General features: G+C 33.8%; 1 protein-coding gene across 1 annotated transcript in view; it reads left to right on the top strand.

Annotated features, from left to right (window-relative positions):
- Nucleotides 1-17,701, top strand: part of FBXL17 (F-box and leucine rich repeat protein 17) — a 525,355-nt gene that overhangs the window by 353,406 nt on the left and 154,248 nt on the right. The window contains exon 7 of the mRNA XM_024928895.4: nucleotides 9,529-9,605. Within this exon, the coding sequence (XP_024784663.2) occupies nucleotides 9,529-9,605 (77 nt within the window). The remainder of the gene's footprint in view (nucleotides 1-9,528; nucleotides 9,606-17,701) is intronic.

Below are 17,701 nucleotides of genomic sequence, written 5' to 3'. Positions count from 1 at the left end.
CATTTTGGTTTATCCTTTAAAATAACGCAAATCTGAGTACTGGATTGGGAATGTTGGTTGTTTCTGCTGGCTGTCAGACATGTGTTGCCTGCAGAGGTACCTACTGTTTGAAACAAATAGTGAAATGTGCCTTCTCCTTTCTCCGTGTTTACTTACTGTCTTGCTTTTGCAACTTTCTGCAAGGAGAAAATGGGTAATACTTCCTCCCTGTGGTCTCTATCAGTCTTCCACACTGGTTTCATTAGCTTTCCACCACTCTCCCTATGAACAAAGAGATGTGTTTCTCTTCAGAGGGAATAGACTGGTGACTAATCCATGCAGAGCAACCTGGATTTTTGTGATTATGGTATTTCAGAGGTTAGGCTGCTAAATTATTTTATTTAGTGCACACACAACAACTATGTATTTGTTGATTTAGTGACAATATTGATAAGGAAAAAATATATTTGTTAAGAGTTCTCTTCATAAATGTATGTACATACATGTACACGTATACTACATAGTCCTTTGATTATAAGTTATTTATAACCAAGTTTTTGCATTATTAAACAGTTTAGAAAGAAATCTCTAGAAGTATATTTATTTTACAGACAAATGGACTTTTTAACGTTAGGAACCACTGAAATGGCCTGATAGCCTGAGAAGCTACATAAGATTCAATAGCCTCTTCTGGAATCTCGAATTCTAATCCTATAGCATTTACTTGAACATTAAAAAGGAAATGTGGAAGACTTTCTCTATCCTTCGGTTAAAAAAAAAATAACCAAAATCAGCTATCTTCCTTTCTTTTGGATTAAAAAAAAAACTACATAATTTTTATAGAGAATTATTGGTTGATGCCTTTTATTGTCACATTCTTTTTTAAATATAGTCCACATATTTCTATAAAGAAAAAGAATTATTTTTTAAGTAAAAAGTTATCTCTCTGCATAAACACAATGCACCAAAACAACTTAACATGACCTGCTACCTCTTTCTTACAAATGTTACAGCAAAGATGATTTGCCTCTGATGTGAACATTAATGTGCAATTATATGGGAAAAATGAGAGTAAAGCAATGGCAGTCCCAGAGCTTTGGAAGCAGGTTTTATATATTCAGTGATGATCCTTGAGACTCAAAGGATTCAGAGTACAATCTGGCTAAGTATCAATAGTGTCAAATTTATGTAGGTCCCTGCCTTCCTCAAGCTTGTGTGATTCTTCTCCTTTCTTATTTCTGAATGAATATATGGGTTACTTTGTTCCCACTGCCTACACTTTTTCTGCTCCCTAATCTACAACTCCTTCCTCATTCCTTCCCTTTTAAAAAATAACAAGAAGTCATGACTATCCTATTCTGCCATCCTGCTTGCAGGATTAATTAGTTTTATATAATCTCTACGTAAAATCTCCTGTAAAATTTTTTTATTAGTTTTTGATCAAACCAGAAGTTGCCAGGCTTAAAAATTAATGACAAAGTGCAGGCTTCCTGGTTATGAATGTTTAAAGCATACGGGAAACATTTGGAATGAAGATGTTGACCTGCTTTCCTCTGTATTTGATTATAGCTATCTAATTATAAGCTTTCAAAGGCATCAAATTAGGTACCCTCTTCATTGCATTTAAAAGAACTAAACTTTTTTTTCATATTACTAAAACCATTTTTGAACAAAATTTTGAGTGATACATTGGGATGCTTAGAATCATTCTTAGCTCAAGTGAGAAACCATTCCTTTAACTTTTATAAATTATCTTTACCTCCTGTGTTTTATAGTCTTCTGAGAATTTGGCTTATCCAAAAAGAGATTCTATGCCTTCCCAAATGAGAAGGAAACCTTTTGTCAGCATCTTGTCTGAGTTGCCTCCTTGGCTACACAGGTCATGGGAGGTCTATGTTGAACATCAGTCTTTGGCTGTAGCACAAAACTAGTATTGAAGCACAGGCCAACTCCCAGAGCACAGGGGTTAAAGAGGCAATTAGTCACTACAAAGCAGAGTTGTGGCTGTCTTCTGGTGAGGAAGTGCTTAACTCTTTCATGAATGATGCCTGAAATCTCATCTTCTGAGTGCTTTTATATTCCACTAAAATAATTTAGTCTTAGCCATTTTAAATTAAAAGTAAGCTTAAAATACATGCTCTGTTGAATTGAGACTTTCATATCAATACTTATAGCAGTTAAGATAAAGGGAACAGGCTGGGCAGAGAGATTATCGTCAATTATATGTTTAATATTTCACCTAAATTTCACGGTATCCTTTTTAGCTATTTGGAGCCCTGACAAATCTCTTTACAATGTTTCTAGTTTTCACTATTAATGTTTTTGTGGTGGGCATCAGTTTCGAGTTGCAGAATTTTGCCTGACTCTTTTTCAGGACAAGAATGGTCTCTAAAGAATTACAATTCATTAACCTAGATTGTAGTTTTAAATGTTTTAGTATTTCTGCTTTTCTAGGGTCCTGAGCTTTTGTTTCCACATGGTAAATCCTTGTTACATGTAGGGTGACAAAGTCTTCTCTTCTGCTGTCTGTATTAAAATATGCCAGAACACCATAAAGATAGCACCAGTCTTAACTATATCAAAATTTTACAGTATCTGGATTCCATTAGAGTTACGGATTATGAATTAATGGAAACTCACAAACCTTAAAAGATGGAGAAGGTTTCTTAGCATTTCCTTATTCAAAGTAACTAACTACATGTGTTTCTACCGAAGAATGAATAAACTGGTGAATTAGGAAAGCTTGACTTTAATTTTTTTTCTAGCGTTTCCTTTAGTCCTGAAATATTTTCTTTACAGGACTAAAGGAAATGCTGACCTTCAGTTGATTTTTAATAGTTATAGAGATAGTAATATGACTTTGCTGCTCCTAGGTATGAACATTAATATCAACTACGGTCACAAAAAATAAACAGTATTTGATCCATCATGGTTATAAGTATTATGTTCATCATTTTATAATAATGTGGCTTTTGATTATATCTTTTAGTATTTCTAAAACATAGTTTACACTCAATGAAACATTCTTGAATTAAGTAAATTAATTAATAAATGAAGCTTAGCATCTTTTTTCTGCTTCTTGCATATTCTGAGGAATGCTTAGAAAATGTTAACTTGTTATGTAAGGTTTAGTTAGTTATGGTAATGGATGGAACAATGGCTAAAATTAAAAAGCAAGACTTTTGGTTAAATAGATCTGAAATATTAAAGCCAGAGCCAAGTTTATTGCAAGTTTGTTACTTCAATTTCTGTACCTGCCCCTCAGAAAAACATTTAATCGTCTTGTTTCTTAGTAGCTTAAAGAAAATGTGCATTTTAAAATATTGCAGGCTTTATTCTGTCTAAAATACATTTTTAAAGTATTCTAAGAAACACTCAAATTAAGTTTAAACATTTTACTATATAAATGAAGAAAAATGTATTTTCATAACAGCAGGTTTGTGATGGCCATTCCTAAATATATGAAAGATATTATTTTGTTGGTATATTACTTTTTCATTGCTAAATCCTGTTCTCCAATGAGAAAACCTATTTAATGTCAGACACTCAAGGAGAGAGTGGTCCAGAAAGAATCAGCAAATGACATCTGCTCTGCCTCCTTTTCCTTAAAGGACACCCTCTGTTGGCAAAGATGCAAACCCATAGTACTTAAGTTTCAATAACATTTCAGTTTGTAGGCCACCTCTTGTGATGTGTCTCATTAAAACGTAAATAACAAAACACTGCTTTTCTAATTTTGTAGCCTTCCATTACTTCTCAGTGTGACAAAATGGGCATCGGTTTGCTATTGTTTAAGTAGCAAGAGCTTAAATTAATCTCAGCCACACTAATCAGATATTGGCTTTCTAGAGAATAACATTTGGTAGTGAGAACTTAATGAGTGTCCCGAGATAATTGTTGTTAACTGGTGGAGTTGGTGATATTTTGCATGTCACTCCTAGTCTTTGCCCCTGTGGTATATTAAGAACGTGCTTTGAGCAAATGCTCTCGCATGTTAATTGCAAGTCAACCTTTAAAAAAGAATTTTTCTTGCGGTAAACATCTCTTCTATGAGCACATCTTTAGAAGTTTACATGAAAAATTGACTTAGGTGTATATTTGGTATTGTGTTGTCAATAGGATTGAATAGAAGAGTGTTTACAAAAAAAGTATACTGTAAAATACAAAGTGGATTTAACATATCACCTTGATACCATCTGTCATGTTCCAGAAATAATCTTATGTTTGTCATTTATGTATAGCTGTTTAACTTGAAGATTTAAAAAAAAACTATTTCATGCCATTTCTGCAAGGTTAAGATGTCCTATTACTTAGAAAAAGTAACTATAAATATAAGACTCATAAATGAAATTGTATTCAAATGTATTAAGGGGAAGCATACTATTAATAGATTCTTGATTACTTCTTGGCCTTTTGACTGAGATCAAGTGTATTAATAGATTCTCGAATTGACTCATCTTGTAAAAGTTTACTTGTAAATTTACCTCTTTTGTGCATAGAAATCTTTTATATTGTGCATTTTCTGAAAGCAGAGTAAACCTATAAATTATACCCATTCATTTACTGCACTGGGATTGGATTATTCTTCAGTAAAATCTGATTTGGAGCTTTAGAAAAATCAATCAGTTATCATTATTCTTTCTGTAAGATACCAAATTGTGTTTTGGTGACCTCTGCTATCATTTAAATGACCCACGTATGAATTAGTGGGGATGAGCTTCTGCAGCATGGAATTGGACTGTTTGCTCTCATTACTCTCTTTAGATCTCGTAAACACTTTTTACTCCTTTCGTGTGGGGCCTGTGTGTGTGTATGTGTGTGTGTGTGCGTGTGTGTGTGTTTGTGTGTGTGTGTGTGTGTGTGTGTGTGTGTGTTGTAGTTACTTAAGCCCCTACCCACTTACCATCTATGTAACATAGGTTGGATTCTTGGCTTGTTTAGTTTCAAGAAATGATGAAAATGAGGTTCTATTTCTAAAACCCCAAATAGATCACTTTTATGATTTGTTTCAGGAGTTTTGAGGTTTGATCCGCTTGTTTATTCAACCTAAACATACCTAGCTCCCAGATGCACTTATTTGCCAATTACTTTACGACACTCTTCATAGTTCTTTGTTTTAGATCTGTGGGGTTGTTTTTGTCTTGTTGCATTTGTGTTTCACTTAAAGATATATCTATTATTCAAATATAAAAGTGACTTAGGAAAGAACATCCTAAAGTTTATTTAGAAATTCACCAAGCCACATACTAATGCATCTCTGCTGGGGACATTTCTTTTCACACCTCTGAGGTGATGGAGCCTGTCCTTTAAAGTGAGATTTGCAAACCAGTGTCTGGCAGCTCCAATTAGCTTCTTTAGGGTTTGAAGCACATCACAAGCAGTAACAAGGTCTCCTAGGACACTCCTATTGCAAGCGGTGTAGTCATATTTCCTCATTAGTTCTTTTCAATTGTCACTAATGCCATGTTCTAGCTTTTGAGTAGGAGACAAAAAAACATAAAAATTTGGTATGTATGTAGAATGGGCCATTGTTTTCCATAATTCAAGGCTCTTTTGAATTCCTTTGATAGTTTTGAAGCTTACACAGCTTAATTCATTAACCTTTACCCTTCACATAAATCATATGATTAGGAATCTATTGCTAAGGAGACAGATTTTCCCTCCACTGAAAGTAAGTAATGCCTTCTCATCTTTGAAAAAAAATCCTATCTAGCTTACCAAAGTAACCTTTCTGTTGCTTTTCATATTTCATCAAATGTTTCAGGTGCATTTTAGAACATTATCAAAACCAAGTGAGCATAAAATTACATTATTATCAAAAATAACTCTGGATGCTTAGGATACTTTGGAGCAGGTTTTCTGGCCCTTTCTCTGTATTCCAAAAGAGTTTATATATATGTACTCAACAGCTGTTACTCAAGAATTTACAATGGTAGCAATGTCTTTTTTTTAATTCTCTTCAGACCCCTGCCAAAACATAAAAGCAGGAAAATAAACTGAGGGTAGGCAATTCAGAATAAATTAAAGTATATTTAAATGAACCGAAGACATTTGATTTGGATAACTTTTTCATATGGAGTTATCTTGTAGAGAATGATGATATAGGGCTCCAAAAATGTACGTGATTGTTCTGTGATTCCCTGGAGGTAAGACTAGAATGTCTTTTGATTCTTTTATTCTCTCTTGTTAAGACAGATCTCTCCTTAGGGTTTAGTAATCTTAATTGTGCTTGACATTCATGAGCTACTTTAAAAGTATTTGATATTCCTCAGCATTTATCCACTATGCCATTTTCCCATGTTATGAATTTTTCTTAATTATCTTATACATGGTTACTTTCTGTAAGGAGACAGTTCTTTTTCCAAATTTTATAACTCCTTATGTTGTCATACATGAAGTGGGAAATCTTTGAACCTACTGATCCATAGAGAATGGCCATGTGATATTCTGAGCTTTGCCTATAGGAGTGATGGGGACAAGGGGTTGGGGAAAAATAGGAATAATTTGAATTCTAGATTCTGAGTTTAGAGACTCATGGCTTGCTCCTACAGACCAAACTAATTCATCACTATGATTAATGAATGTTCTTCTATGTAGTATCTGTAAGAAAGGTGATGAAGAAGTAAACATTTTAAATGTGGTCTTTGGTTCTATCACTCTCCTTCTCACTTCAAGATTATCACTTTGCACACATTTCTCTCTTTTATTGGTATCAGTTTATAAATGCCTCTTAACTTGCTGTACCTGTAGTCCATACTAAGATTTATGACTTTGTTTTTTGCATACATACTATACAGTGAGCTGGGAATTGCTCTGATTTTAATACATCAAAGGTTATGACTAGAGCCAAGATTCTTTGTGAAACAGTGGAATTATTTAAAGTAAGTATGTTCACAGACTTGTGTTATGTACTACTTGTAAACATGTTATAGAATGGACTCTAAAAGTTTCAGGTGAAAAGGATAGTCACCACCCACAATCTCTCATCATGAACTGCTATCACCACATGCTGCCAGGGAAACGCGACATAGGTGGATTACGAGACTTTAGACACTAGCCGGGAACATGAGGTGGTGTTCCATTTCCACCAATTTGTAGTAATGGGATAATACAAACCACTTCCATTTTCAATTCTTGAAACAACAGCTACTTTATCTACCTATTTCAACCACTCAATTTTGTGTCTCAGTATATATGATGTTTATGTCCAAAATCACAGAATTTGGGGTTTCTCTTTTCAAATGTAAAATCCATAACAGATATAAAATTAATATTTTGCTATAAGTTTTCCAAGGAGTATGGTTTTGTCTCCATGAATTTTTACTTCAGGAATAATTTTATGTTGTACATGACTTTTAGCACACTGGCTGTGATCAAGGTAATTAAAAGTATTTGGAAAACTTTGTTTACCTGAACTTTCAAGAACAGCAGAAATGCTAGGTGATTCTTTATAAAAATCAAATTGCTTTTCTCTTATATTTCTCCCTTTTTTATCTGAAAGACACTGCTCACTCTTAATCATGTGTTGTCTCTTGGCCACTGTATTGCCTCCTGAGTATGCTAAATGATTTTATAATACGTATTCATAATTGTCTACACCTCTTGAACTTTTCTCTGTGAATAGCGGGGAAACCTGATGCTCATGACCCTTTATCAGTTTTTAGGACAGTCTTTGTCCAGTGATTGATCATCTTATTTTATATAAATGTTGGTTCTTGTTGCTTATGTACTAACATTTGACTTGGCTTGTACAGTGAAGTCAATTTGTGTCATTTGCTATTTGTAGTCATCTGTATGTCTTTAATGTTCATATGTGCTTATAGCATATTTAATGTAAAATCAAGTACAAGGAAGATAAATAGGATATTGCACTTGTTTAGAGCATAATCAAATATGAATCAGGCATTTTGAACTATTCAAATAGAGCATGAGAACAAACTACAATTAATGATTTTTGGTGGCCACACAAAATATTGGATCTGTTAGTTTTTTTGGTAGGCAATGGAAGAGGACAGTGAGATATGTATATTTGATTTGACAGAAAGCCGTCAGATTATTTTTTAATGATTTAGGATATTATAGTCTAGGGCCTTTATTTGTACTCTTAGCGTGTAAAAATAGTTTTTACCATATAAAATGTTGTTATTGTTGGTAATGTTTCGTTTCTGTTTTTATTCTTTTTTAAATGAATTTATTTAAATATTATGTTATAACCAAAGGATGTGGAATTAGGCTTTAAAATTTCCCTCACAACCTGTATCAATCATAATTGCATTGTGTTGCTGTTTTAAGTTTCCTGTTTTAGACATGGAAAAGTTTATCCATTTTTTTATAGATCTTTTTTTAATAGGGGAAGAAAAAGAATGTTTATTCGGTTATTCTGAGGAAATTTGAAATGTTTATCATTCCATTAAAACAAAATTCCATAAAAAATTTTTAAAAAACATATGTCTTCTCTATAACTAATTTAACCTTCAATAATGAATTATGTGAAGTAAAATTGTATAAAGTTTCCTGACATTTTATGAAGATTCCTACAAATAAGCCAGACAGCAAATAAAATATAGGAAAGACAGAGATGGATACTGAGTAATTTTTTGATAGATTATGCACACAGGTATCAAATTACTTGATCCTTACTTCCTAGAAAAGGTTAATGACTCTTTTTGCTTTTACCCTTTTACTTAGCTGTTATTTATAAAGATTAAAAGAGGGACTGCATTGAAGGGTGCATTTGCCTGTGTGTCTGTATGACTACACAAATTTTTCTGATATTATAGGAAACTGAGCCACAAAATGGATAATATTGTTAATCATTACTTTTAAAGTTCATTCGAATCTGTATACAACTTCCACTAGGCCTATTAGAGCAGAGTGCACCATTAAAAAAAAATGAAACTTAAATGAAACCAGAAAAGACAGTCTTACATATCTGTATCTATATTGTTAAAATGGCCTAAACCTTTACAACAAATTACTTACAATATTAAGAATAAGATACTTCAAAGTAAAAGATTTTAAAGTTATGCGTGTATATTTTCTTTCATCTTTAATCTGTAAAATTATAGCTTTTTAGAATATATTTGATATTATGTTGAATAAAATTTTGCAAAAAATACTATTTCAGTGCTACCTAATTCCATCATTAATAATTGAACCATGAGCATATAACCATCTACCTATAATAACGATCTATCTATATTCTACAGTTCTATTATAATAAATTATTATTTAATTATATAAATAATATATATTCATTAAATAGCATATGTTTACTAGTCTTTTATTACCAAATGTAACATTACTCTTATGGGAATATTTCTTTCTAAGCTGTTTGGTTTTAAAAGATGCACTAGTCATAAATGTATTTAAATAAAGTCATTTAGGTATGACAGCACTTGACTTTAAAGCAGGGAATATAATACCTTTCCTGAAACACCATTAAAGAAGCTGTGGCATTCACCAAATACTGACCTCTTCCTATTATATTCAAACCCCTGCTAATTTAACTTGAAACGCATTGGTATAACCACTTTTTGTATGTTTCAGGTGTGTGGAGGTCATTGCAAAGGAAGGACAAAACCTGAAAGAGCTATATTTGGTGTCCTGTAAAATCACAGATTATGGTAGGTAATGAACCATTTTCCTAATCTTTTCTAAGAATAAAAAGTTACAAAATCATTGAAAGTTCTTAAAAAGAAATCAAGAACTATATCACAGAGACTGTCTATCGTCATTTATGCTCGTTGTGACCATACCAAAAAATAAAAATAAAAAAATTATGAGCTAAGAACCAGAGTAAAATGAATATGCATATTACTTCATTGCCACATGCAATCACACACACACGCACACATGTACGTTTGCACACACACACTCACACAAAATTAAAAAGTATAGCTAAAAGAGGTATACAATGAAAATAAGTTTAACAATAAAATGTTGAGCATAATAAATATAACTAAGAAAATTATTAACATTGAGTTTATTTGCTTAATGTAATATCATATCAAAGGCATATCTGCTGACATTCTAAATGCCAAACTTCTTAACGCTTTAAATTCTGGAAAGCATTGGGAATGTCCATTTGTGGATATAGGAAGTAAAGGGTATACATTTATATGCAACATTTTAAATTATCTTACTTTTCAATATTCTTTTAAAGTGGTGAAAAGCAAGTTGTTTTCTACAATTATGAAAAATATGAAGTCATATTGTCGCAGTAATAAAGAAAAATAACCTAACCCTTCCTTTTTTGTTTAATTTTATAAATTTTTTGTTAACCATTTGTGTATTTAATCTAATTACAGAGTTTTAAGCAGAAAATATATTAGGCTTTATAAGAGAATGAAATGGTTTTCGTTTATTTTCTCTGACTTTTGGATTTTTTCATTTAAATTTGAGAATATTCTTTCTACCTTGAGGGAAGTTAATAATCCATTAAGTTTTTATTGTTAGCTCTGACATATAATAATAAATGACTCCAGTCCTAGGATGTCACACTGACCATCTGCCATGGATGGGAGAGTTGTCTTTTATTAGCTACTAAATTCATCTTTTTGAAAAACTTTACTAAACTCTACTGAAGCTATAATTTTAAAAATAATCTAATTTTTTTTTTTTACATTTAGAAAAACACCTAATTTCAGTTTATCTTGGAGAATATGTCTTATAATGTTTCTGGGTTGTGAGTTTTTTCCTAATTTTGCCTTGTAAAAGTAGTGTTTTGATATATTTTTCTTTACTTACGTTGTTTGTTTTCTGGTTTGGCAATTAGATTGCTACTTAGACATGGTTATCTCTCTAAAACTTCTTATGTCTTGCATTGTCTAGACCCTAAAGAGTTCTCCCTGACCAACACACGGCATATTGAGAGAGAGAGCGAGAGAGAGAGAGAGTGTGTGTGTATGTGTGTATTATATATGTATATTGTATATATACCCATGTAGATTTGTTAATTAACTAATACTTTGATTTGTTCATTTGAAACTTGTCATTACCTGCTCTTCCAGTCTTTTTGTATATTTCCCCCTTTTTCACTGCCAATTGTCAGGTAGCTAATAGCCAGGAGTTATGGATAGTAAATCCCTTATAATGAACTCTTCTGAGATTCTGCAGTGTAAAATGTTGTTAAAGTCACACTTTATCCTGAAGGCCTAGAGATACTTCATGTCATAACAAAGGCAGTGCCCAGCACCTACTATTAAGTTATCAAGTACAAAAAGAAATGTTCCAGAAGATAATTGAGAAGGTAAAAGCTCTGGAGTTGAGACAGATCTGGGATCAAGTTCTGTCTTTGTTCTTTGACCTTAGGGAAGTTCCTTCACATATAGGACACTCCATTTCCTCAGTTGTAAAATGGGGAATTAATGTCTGACTTCATGCTTCTGTATGTATCTGGTACCTAACCTCGTGAGTAGCACAGTGTACACTGCTAGTAAGTGTTGTTTTTCTACAGGAGTGGGATAAAAACAAGATTCACTTAGAATTTTTCTGCCACCTTTCCTTTCCTAAGTCTTAGAAGAGGTTTATGTTAAAACCTTACCAATATGGTTTACATTTATTTGTGTCTCTGAATTATTTTAGTTCAGTGTTTCTCAACCCTGTCTGCACATTAGACTGTCTGAAGAGTTTCTAAAACATATTGACGTATAAGCCTCACCTAAAACTAGTCAAATTAGAATTTCTATGAAATGGGGCCCAACCAGTCATTTTGTAAAACTTGCCTAAATGAAGATAATGTCAGGCAAAGTTGACAACTGATCTTGTCCATTTGAGCGGAATCAGAAGTGAAAATTTTGTGGACTTTCCTCTCCGTGGTGATAAGAAATTGATCATGATTTTTCTTGCACCTCAGTCCCTCCAGCTCTCAAGCTCTCTGCCCCATCTTACCTTCCTTCTTCATTAGGATTTCAGGTATTCAAAAGGTTCATGGTGAAAGTTTTTGCATCTGTTGATTCTGTTCTCCAAAATGTTGGGGCACAATTGAGGAAGAGAGGGAAATATTGATAGGTTATGAGATCGTACTACAATAGCTATTTGATTATAAAATTAAACATATTACTGAAAGCTCATCTCATCTTTTCACCCACTACAATGCCAATGCTATATGAGTAATTTTTGTCAAAGAGGCAGCAAAAAGATTATTCATTGTAACCAGAGAAACAGCATGTTATTAAAGGTAACTGCACTGCTGGAGAGACTGTGTCCCCCCTACCCTATTATTACAAATTCTAAGAACAAAAAACAGATGCCCTTTTCCTTCTTTGACTGGACGAGTAGAAACATATTCTATAGGACTTTTTGATTATTGAAGCTACTTAGAAATTGTCAAATTTGATGTACATCTGATACAGCGGGAAATTCATCCTTTAAGAGACTACCCCATGATTCTGCTTCCTATTGCTTTACTCGTATTCAAGCTGGTGAGTCTGTTTTTGGCCTCCTCTTTCTATGGTGGTGGGTATGTACATTCTTTTAGTACAGTATACTGAGATTTTTAATTTTTTTTACAGGCTTCATTGATTCAGGAACAGCTCCTCACCTGGCATATCATTTGTAATTTTTGTCAAGATTCTCACAGGTGTTAAATGTAGTATTATAGTACTTGGTAACACCTGGCCAGGCTGTTACAGAGTTATGTTTATTTTAATTGATATATGATATAGTTGTCATAAAGAAAACGATCATGCTAATAGGCTTCTTACTCCCCAAACTGAACATAGATATTTATGGTAAAGGGTAACAACTATAAACAAATCAATAATTCAGACACAGCTAAATAGAAAATACAGTCTTGGGAAATTGCTCCCTAAAGAGAAATATAATATTGTCATTCCTTTATCACTGAACAAATGTATGTCATTGGCAGTGTTGTGGGAAAAAAATCAAACTTAGGTGTTAGAGAGTTCGGTTAAAATTCCAGCTTTGCCACTTATTTTCTTTGTGACCTAAAGCAAGTTACTTAACTTCCTAGTTTTGCCATCTGTTAATCCACGTGATGATACATGCCACATACGTTAGTGAAAATCAATATAAAACACTTGTGGAGTGCCTGGTGGCATAGTCGACACTCACTAATTGGCAGTTCTTGTCATACAGAATCTTCTTTCTCTTTCCCTCTGAAGAAGAATTAGCCTTCTCCTCTTCCAAATGTGACTTTTCTGTTTGTGGAAATCATTATTTAGAAATTTGACCTACATTAGTCTATACCTGCCTACTTGATCTCCAGAGCTAAGCTAGCTAAACAAGATTATTAGTAGGCAATAGAAAAAGATACAGCAAAAAGTCTAAAACCTTTCATTTGCCTTCTTGTCGTAGATTTCTCACCTATCTCTCCTTTGTGCTACTTTCATTTTATGTGGATAATTTTCTCATTGCTCCCCTTGTGCTTTTCTTTGTTCCTGGAACAATTTGTCAGCAAATACTTCCCAACCTACTTTTTTGCTCAATTTTCTTTTGAAAATTTACTTCCTTCAAGGCCAGGCATAGTGGCTCATCCCTGTAATCCCAGCACTTTGGGAGGCCGAGGTAGGTGGATCACCTGAGGTCAGGAGTTTGAGACCAGCCTGACCAACATGGTAAAACCCCGTCTCTACTAAAAATACAAAATTAGCTGAGCGTGGTGACGCATGCCTGTAATCCCAGCTACTCGAGAGGCTGAGGCAGGAAAATTGCTTGAACCTGAGAGGCAGAGGTAGCAGTGAGCTGAGATCACGCCATTGCACTCCAGCCTGGGCGACAAAAGCGAAACTCTGTCTCAAAAAAAAAAAAAAAGAAAGAAAGGAAAAAAGATAATTTACTTCCTTCAGGAAAGTGTGTCCTTGGGATTAAGAAGAAGACAAGAAGGAGAAATCAACCTGTATCACTCAGGCCTGTGGAGGAAGTGGTATTTCTCTTGGGCCGCACAGCACTTCATATGGTGTAATAAATGGGATGGATGAATAAAGCGCTTATCTCCATTAGTGTCTCCACAGTGAATATTACCATTGTGACCCTTGTGTCAGGGGGCAGTTGTAAAATGACCCAGGTTTCTTTCTGAGTTATCACATTCTTTTTTCACTTTAGCACTCCTGTGGGCCCTAGAAATACACTCTAGAGATATTTTTTTGTTTCCATTTTAAAGTAGTAAAATAATCTTCAATTAAAGAGGACTGGAAACACTCAAATACTGACATTGTTGTTTGGGGGCATACAGGTTGCTGACAACCCACAGGCTCACTCAGTACCACTCCACATCCTTCTGTGTGGTTTCCACAGACCCGTGGACTGCTCTCCTGAGGCTGTCTTTGGCTGCCCTGTATTCTTGATCGCAGTACTGATCTGGGACTTTTTAACATAACCATGTGGCTTGACAAAACTTTTGAATTGCTCTGGGCAAAAGGTCTTCCAAGTCAAGGAGGTCACTTTGTCCATGATTATGATTGGAGATGTCATTTTAGTTGGGCTGCCGTATGTCAGACATGATAAAAAAATTTCATTCTGTCAAACATAATATTCTGTCAAAAAATATTGAGTCAGCACCCACTGTGTACTGGGCCATGTACTAGATACAGATGTTTAGTTTCTGCATTCCTAAAGGGATAATGCTGGTAGGATCCAGAGGACAGTCTAGCCTGCTTATTAAAAAAAAATGCATCTTGTTTTCCAGACAAGAATAGCAGGGAGTGGCCTGGTGACATTATTCATTGTTTTGGTGTAACCCACACCTCACCCCAGCCTTGTTGACCTTCTGATACTATTGGAAGATTAAAAGGTTATACCTTCCCTACCTCTCCTTGGGATACCAACCCTTTTAAGCTGTTAGTTAACCCAAATTAGGATCTGGGATACATCATCAAAGTAAATACACTCATGAAACAAAAGAAACCCCAACAAGCATTCTGGGTTACCCCGGTATCCCTTTTGTTGCCAGACTAGCACTGATAAATTATTCAAGAAAAAAATTTCTATGCCCAAAATAATTTTGCTCTTTATTATGTTATTTTATGTTTTATGTTATTAGGTATGCATTACATGTAATGATCTCCCATTTTAAATGAAATTCCTGTTTTTTTCATTTTATATTTTGTTTCATTTTTAAATAGTATTTTAAACTGCTCCAAGATTGCTAGGTAAGATTCCACTCCTTTTGTCAGCAGGAATAACTCTAATAGTTGTAAGGTGATAGAGAAGAATGTTAGAAAAGACATTTGTAAATCAAAAAGAATGTCCTAATGTTTACTGTTGATTATTCACACTTTTTTTTCCATTCTATTATTTAAATATAGGTAACTTTTATTGTTTCTAACAAAATAGTACTAAATTGCTAAATCTATGCTTGCAAATTTCCCTTGTTTTTATGTTCATCTTAAAAGTTATTTCTCTCCATTTCTAAATTTTCTTTTATTCCTGTAGTTCCCCATTACCAGATTTATATTCCTACTGTTACATTTAGCAGGTGTTATGTTCTTTTTCTTAGTAATGTGATATGGTTTGGCTGTGTCTCCACCCAAATCTCATCTTGAATTGTAGCTCCCATAATTTCCATGTGTTGTGGGAGAGACCCAGTGGGAGATAGTTGAATCATAATGGCAGTTTCCCCTATACTGTTGTCGTGGTAGTGTATAAGTCTCACGAGATCTGATGGTTTTATAAGAGGTTTCCCCTCTTCATTTGGCTCTCATTCTCTCTTGCCTGCTGACATGTAAGATGTGACTTTTGCCTTCCACCATGATTGTGAGGCTTCCCCAGTCACATGGAACTGTGAGTCCATTAAAGCTCTTTTTCTTTATAAATTACCTAGTATGGGGTATGTCTTTATCAGCAGCATGAAAGCGGACTAGTATATAATGGAAATGATTTTTCACCCAAAATTTGGTATTTAATTATTAATCTTTTCTCCTTTCTCCTTTGCTCTACAGCAAAGAAATTGTTGACATTCTTTCCTATTGCCTAGGTCATCCCAAGACTGCAGCTAAGTAACCTTGAAATAAAAGACTGAGCAGTGACAACTCTTATAACTGTGTCTTGCTAGAATAGACTACAAATGTCAAATCTATTGAGAAGGACTTCTTAAAACATTCGTTCAAGAAAATACCACCACAACCAATTCAAAGATTAACTCTAGCTTCACATTTAATCGTTTTTTTACATTAAGAAACATTCTAGCCTTCATTTAAAAGACAAATGAACCTGTTTTTGTGTGCGTACCCCTTAACTTTCTTACCCTTTGAAGTACATGTATGTTGTTCCAAATTAGTTTTTAAGCTAAGTAATAAATTTACATATTTAACCATTAACTGAAATATTAACTTTTTATCTTTTCTTTCCTCAATTCCTGTTAGCATTTCTGAAATATATTGTCTAATTTTTAACTAGCTATTTTTAACATTAGTCTTTGAAACAGTCTTCTATAGGTATAGGAAATTAGTCCCAAATCATATAAAGCATCATTTTTTACAAAGTTCCTATCTTTAACCCTCACTGCATAGTACTCTTGGATATACAGACTAAGCATTGTTTTCCAAGTACTATCTAAAGGTATATATATAGAATTATTATTGATGATTATCAGTATTATATCACTGATGGATAGTTCTAAATGGAGCTGGAATGAATACCATGATAATTGCAATAATGCTAGACTTCCAGTATGCCAAACAAGAAATGACTTCCTAATGTTTAAAACTTCTTGAAAATAGATATCTTGAGTGGTAGTGAGTTCTCTATTACGAGAACTATTCAAGCAGTGATAATATCTGAGGGAGGATGTGGAAAGATGAAAGCATTGGGTAGGAAATCAGCCTTTATGATCTCTAAATTCCATTCTAATCCTGGGGTTCATTCTAGACTTTTTTTTATTTTTGTTTCATTCAGCAAATGTTTACTCTGTGTGTGCATGCTACTGGCAGGGTGCTGTGGAAAATACAGAGATGGATGGGAAGTACTCTTGTGTTGAGAAAGAAGATGTAAACCATGTAAAATTTTCTACCTGTGACATGTTGGGGCTCAAGAGAGGACAGAATCATCATAGACTGCAATATTTGGGGAAGGATTTGTGGAAGAAGAGACATGGGAGAACAGAGAGGAGAAGGAAGGGCATTTGAGGTAGAACAACCCTTGGAAAGGCTCAGAGCAAGAACAGGTGTCTGAATGGATGCTTTTGTATGCGTTGGTTATTCTAAAGAAAGAATAGAAATCATCCAAAGTGATTACATGCAAACACGGACAAATTTTTGAAGAAACCTTATGAAAATATTCTAGTTGAAAATTCAGGGTAAGTTCCAATTTTTGTTGTGACTTTTCCTGTCTTATTCAGCATTCCCATGGTAACAACTTCCATTAACATATATTATGTAAAAGGAAATATTACTTTGGGTTATCACTACTAATCAAGTATCCAGTTAAATTAGAAATAAGTGAAATAAACTTTCATAACAATAATAATAAAGATAAAATAGATAAAATGTATTGGATGTTTTCTGTGGGCATTATTCATTTAATTTTATTAATATTCCACTTTAGGTAGGTACTTTTTTTTTTTTTTTTTTTTTTTTTTTTTTTTGAGACGGAGTTTCGCTCTTGTTGCCCAGACTGGAATGCAATGGTGCAATCTTGGCTGACGCAACCTCCACCTCCCAGGTTCAAGCGATTCTCCTGCTTCAGCCTCCCTAGTAGCTGGGATTACAGGCATGTGCCACCACGCCCAGCTAATTTTGTATTTTTAGTAGAGACAGGGTTT

Source organism: Pan paniscus, chromosome 4 (genome assembly GCF_029289425.2).
Source record: "Pan paniscus chromosome 4, NHGRI_mPanPan1-v2.0_pri, whole genome shotgun sequence".
Taxonomy (NCBI): domain Eukaryota; kingdom Metazoa; phylum Chordata; class Mammalia; order Primates; family Hominidae; genus Pan; species Pan paniscus.
The sequence above is the reverse complement of the archived record's forward strand: the minus strand, read 5'-3'. Positions and strand labels throughout refer to the sequence as shown.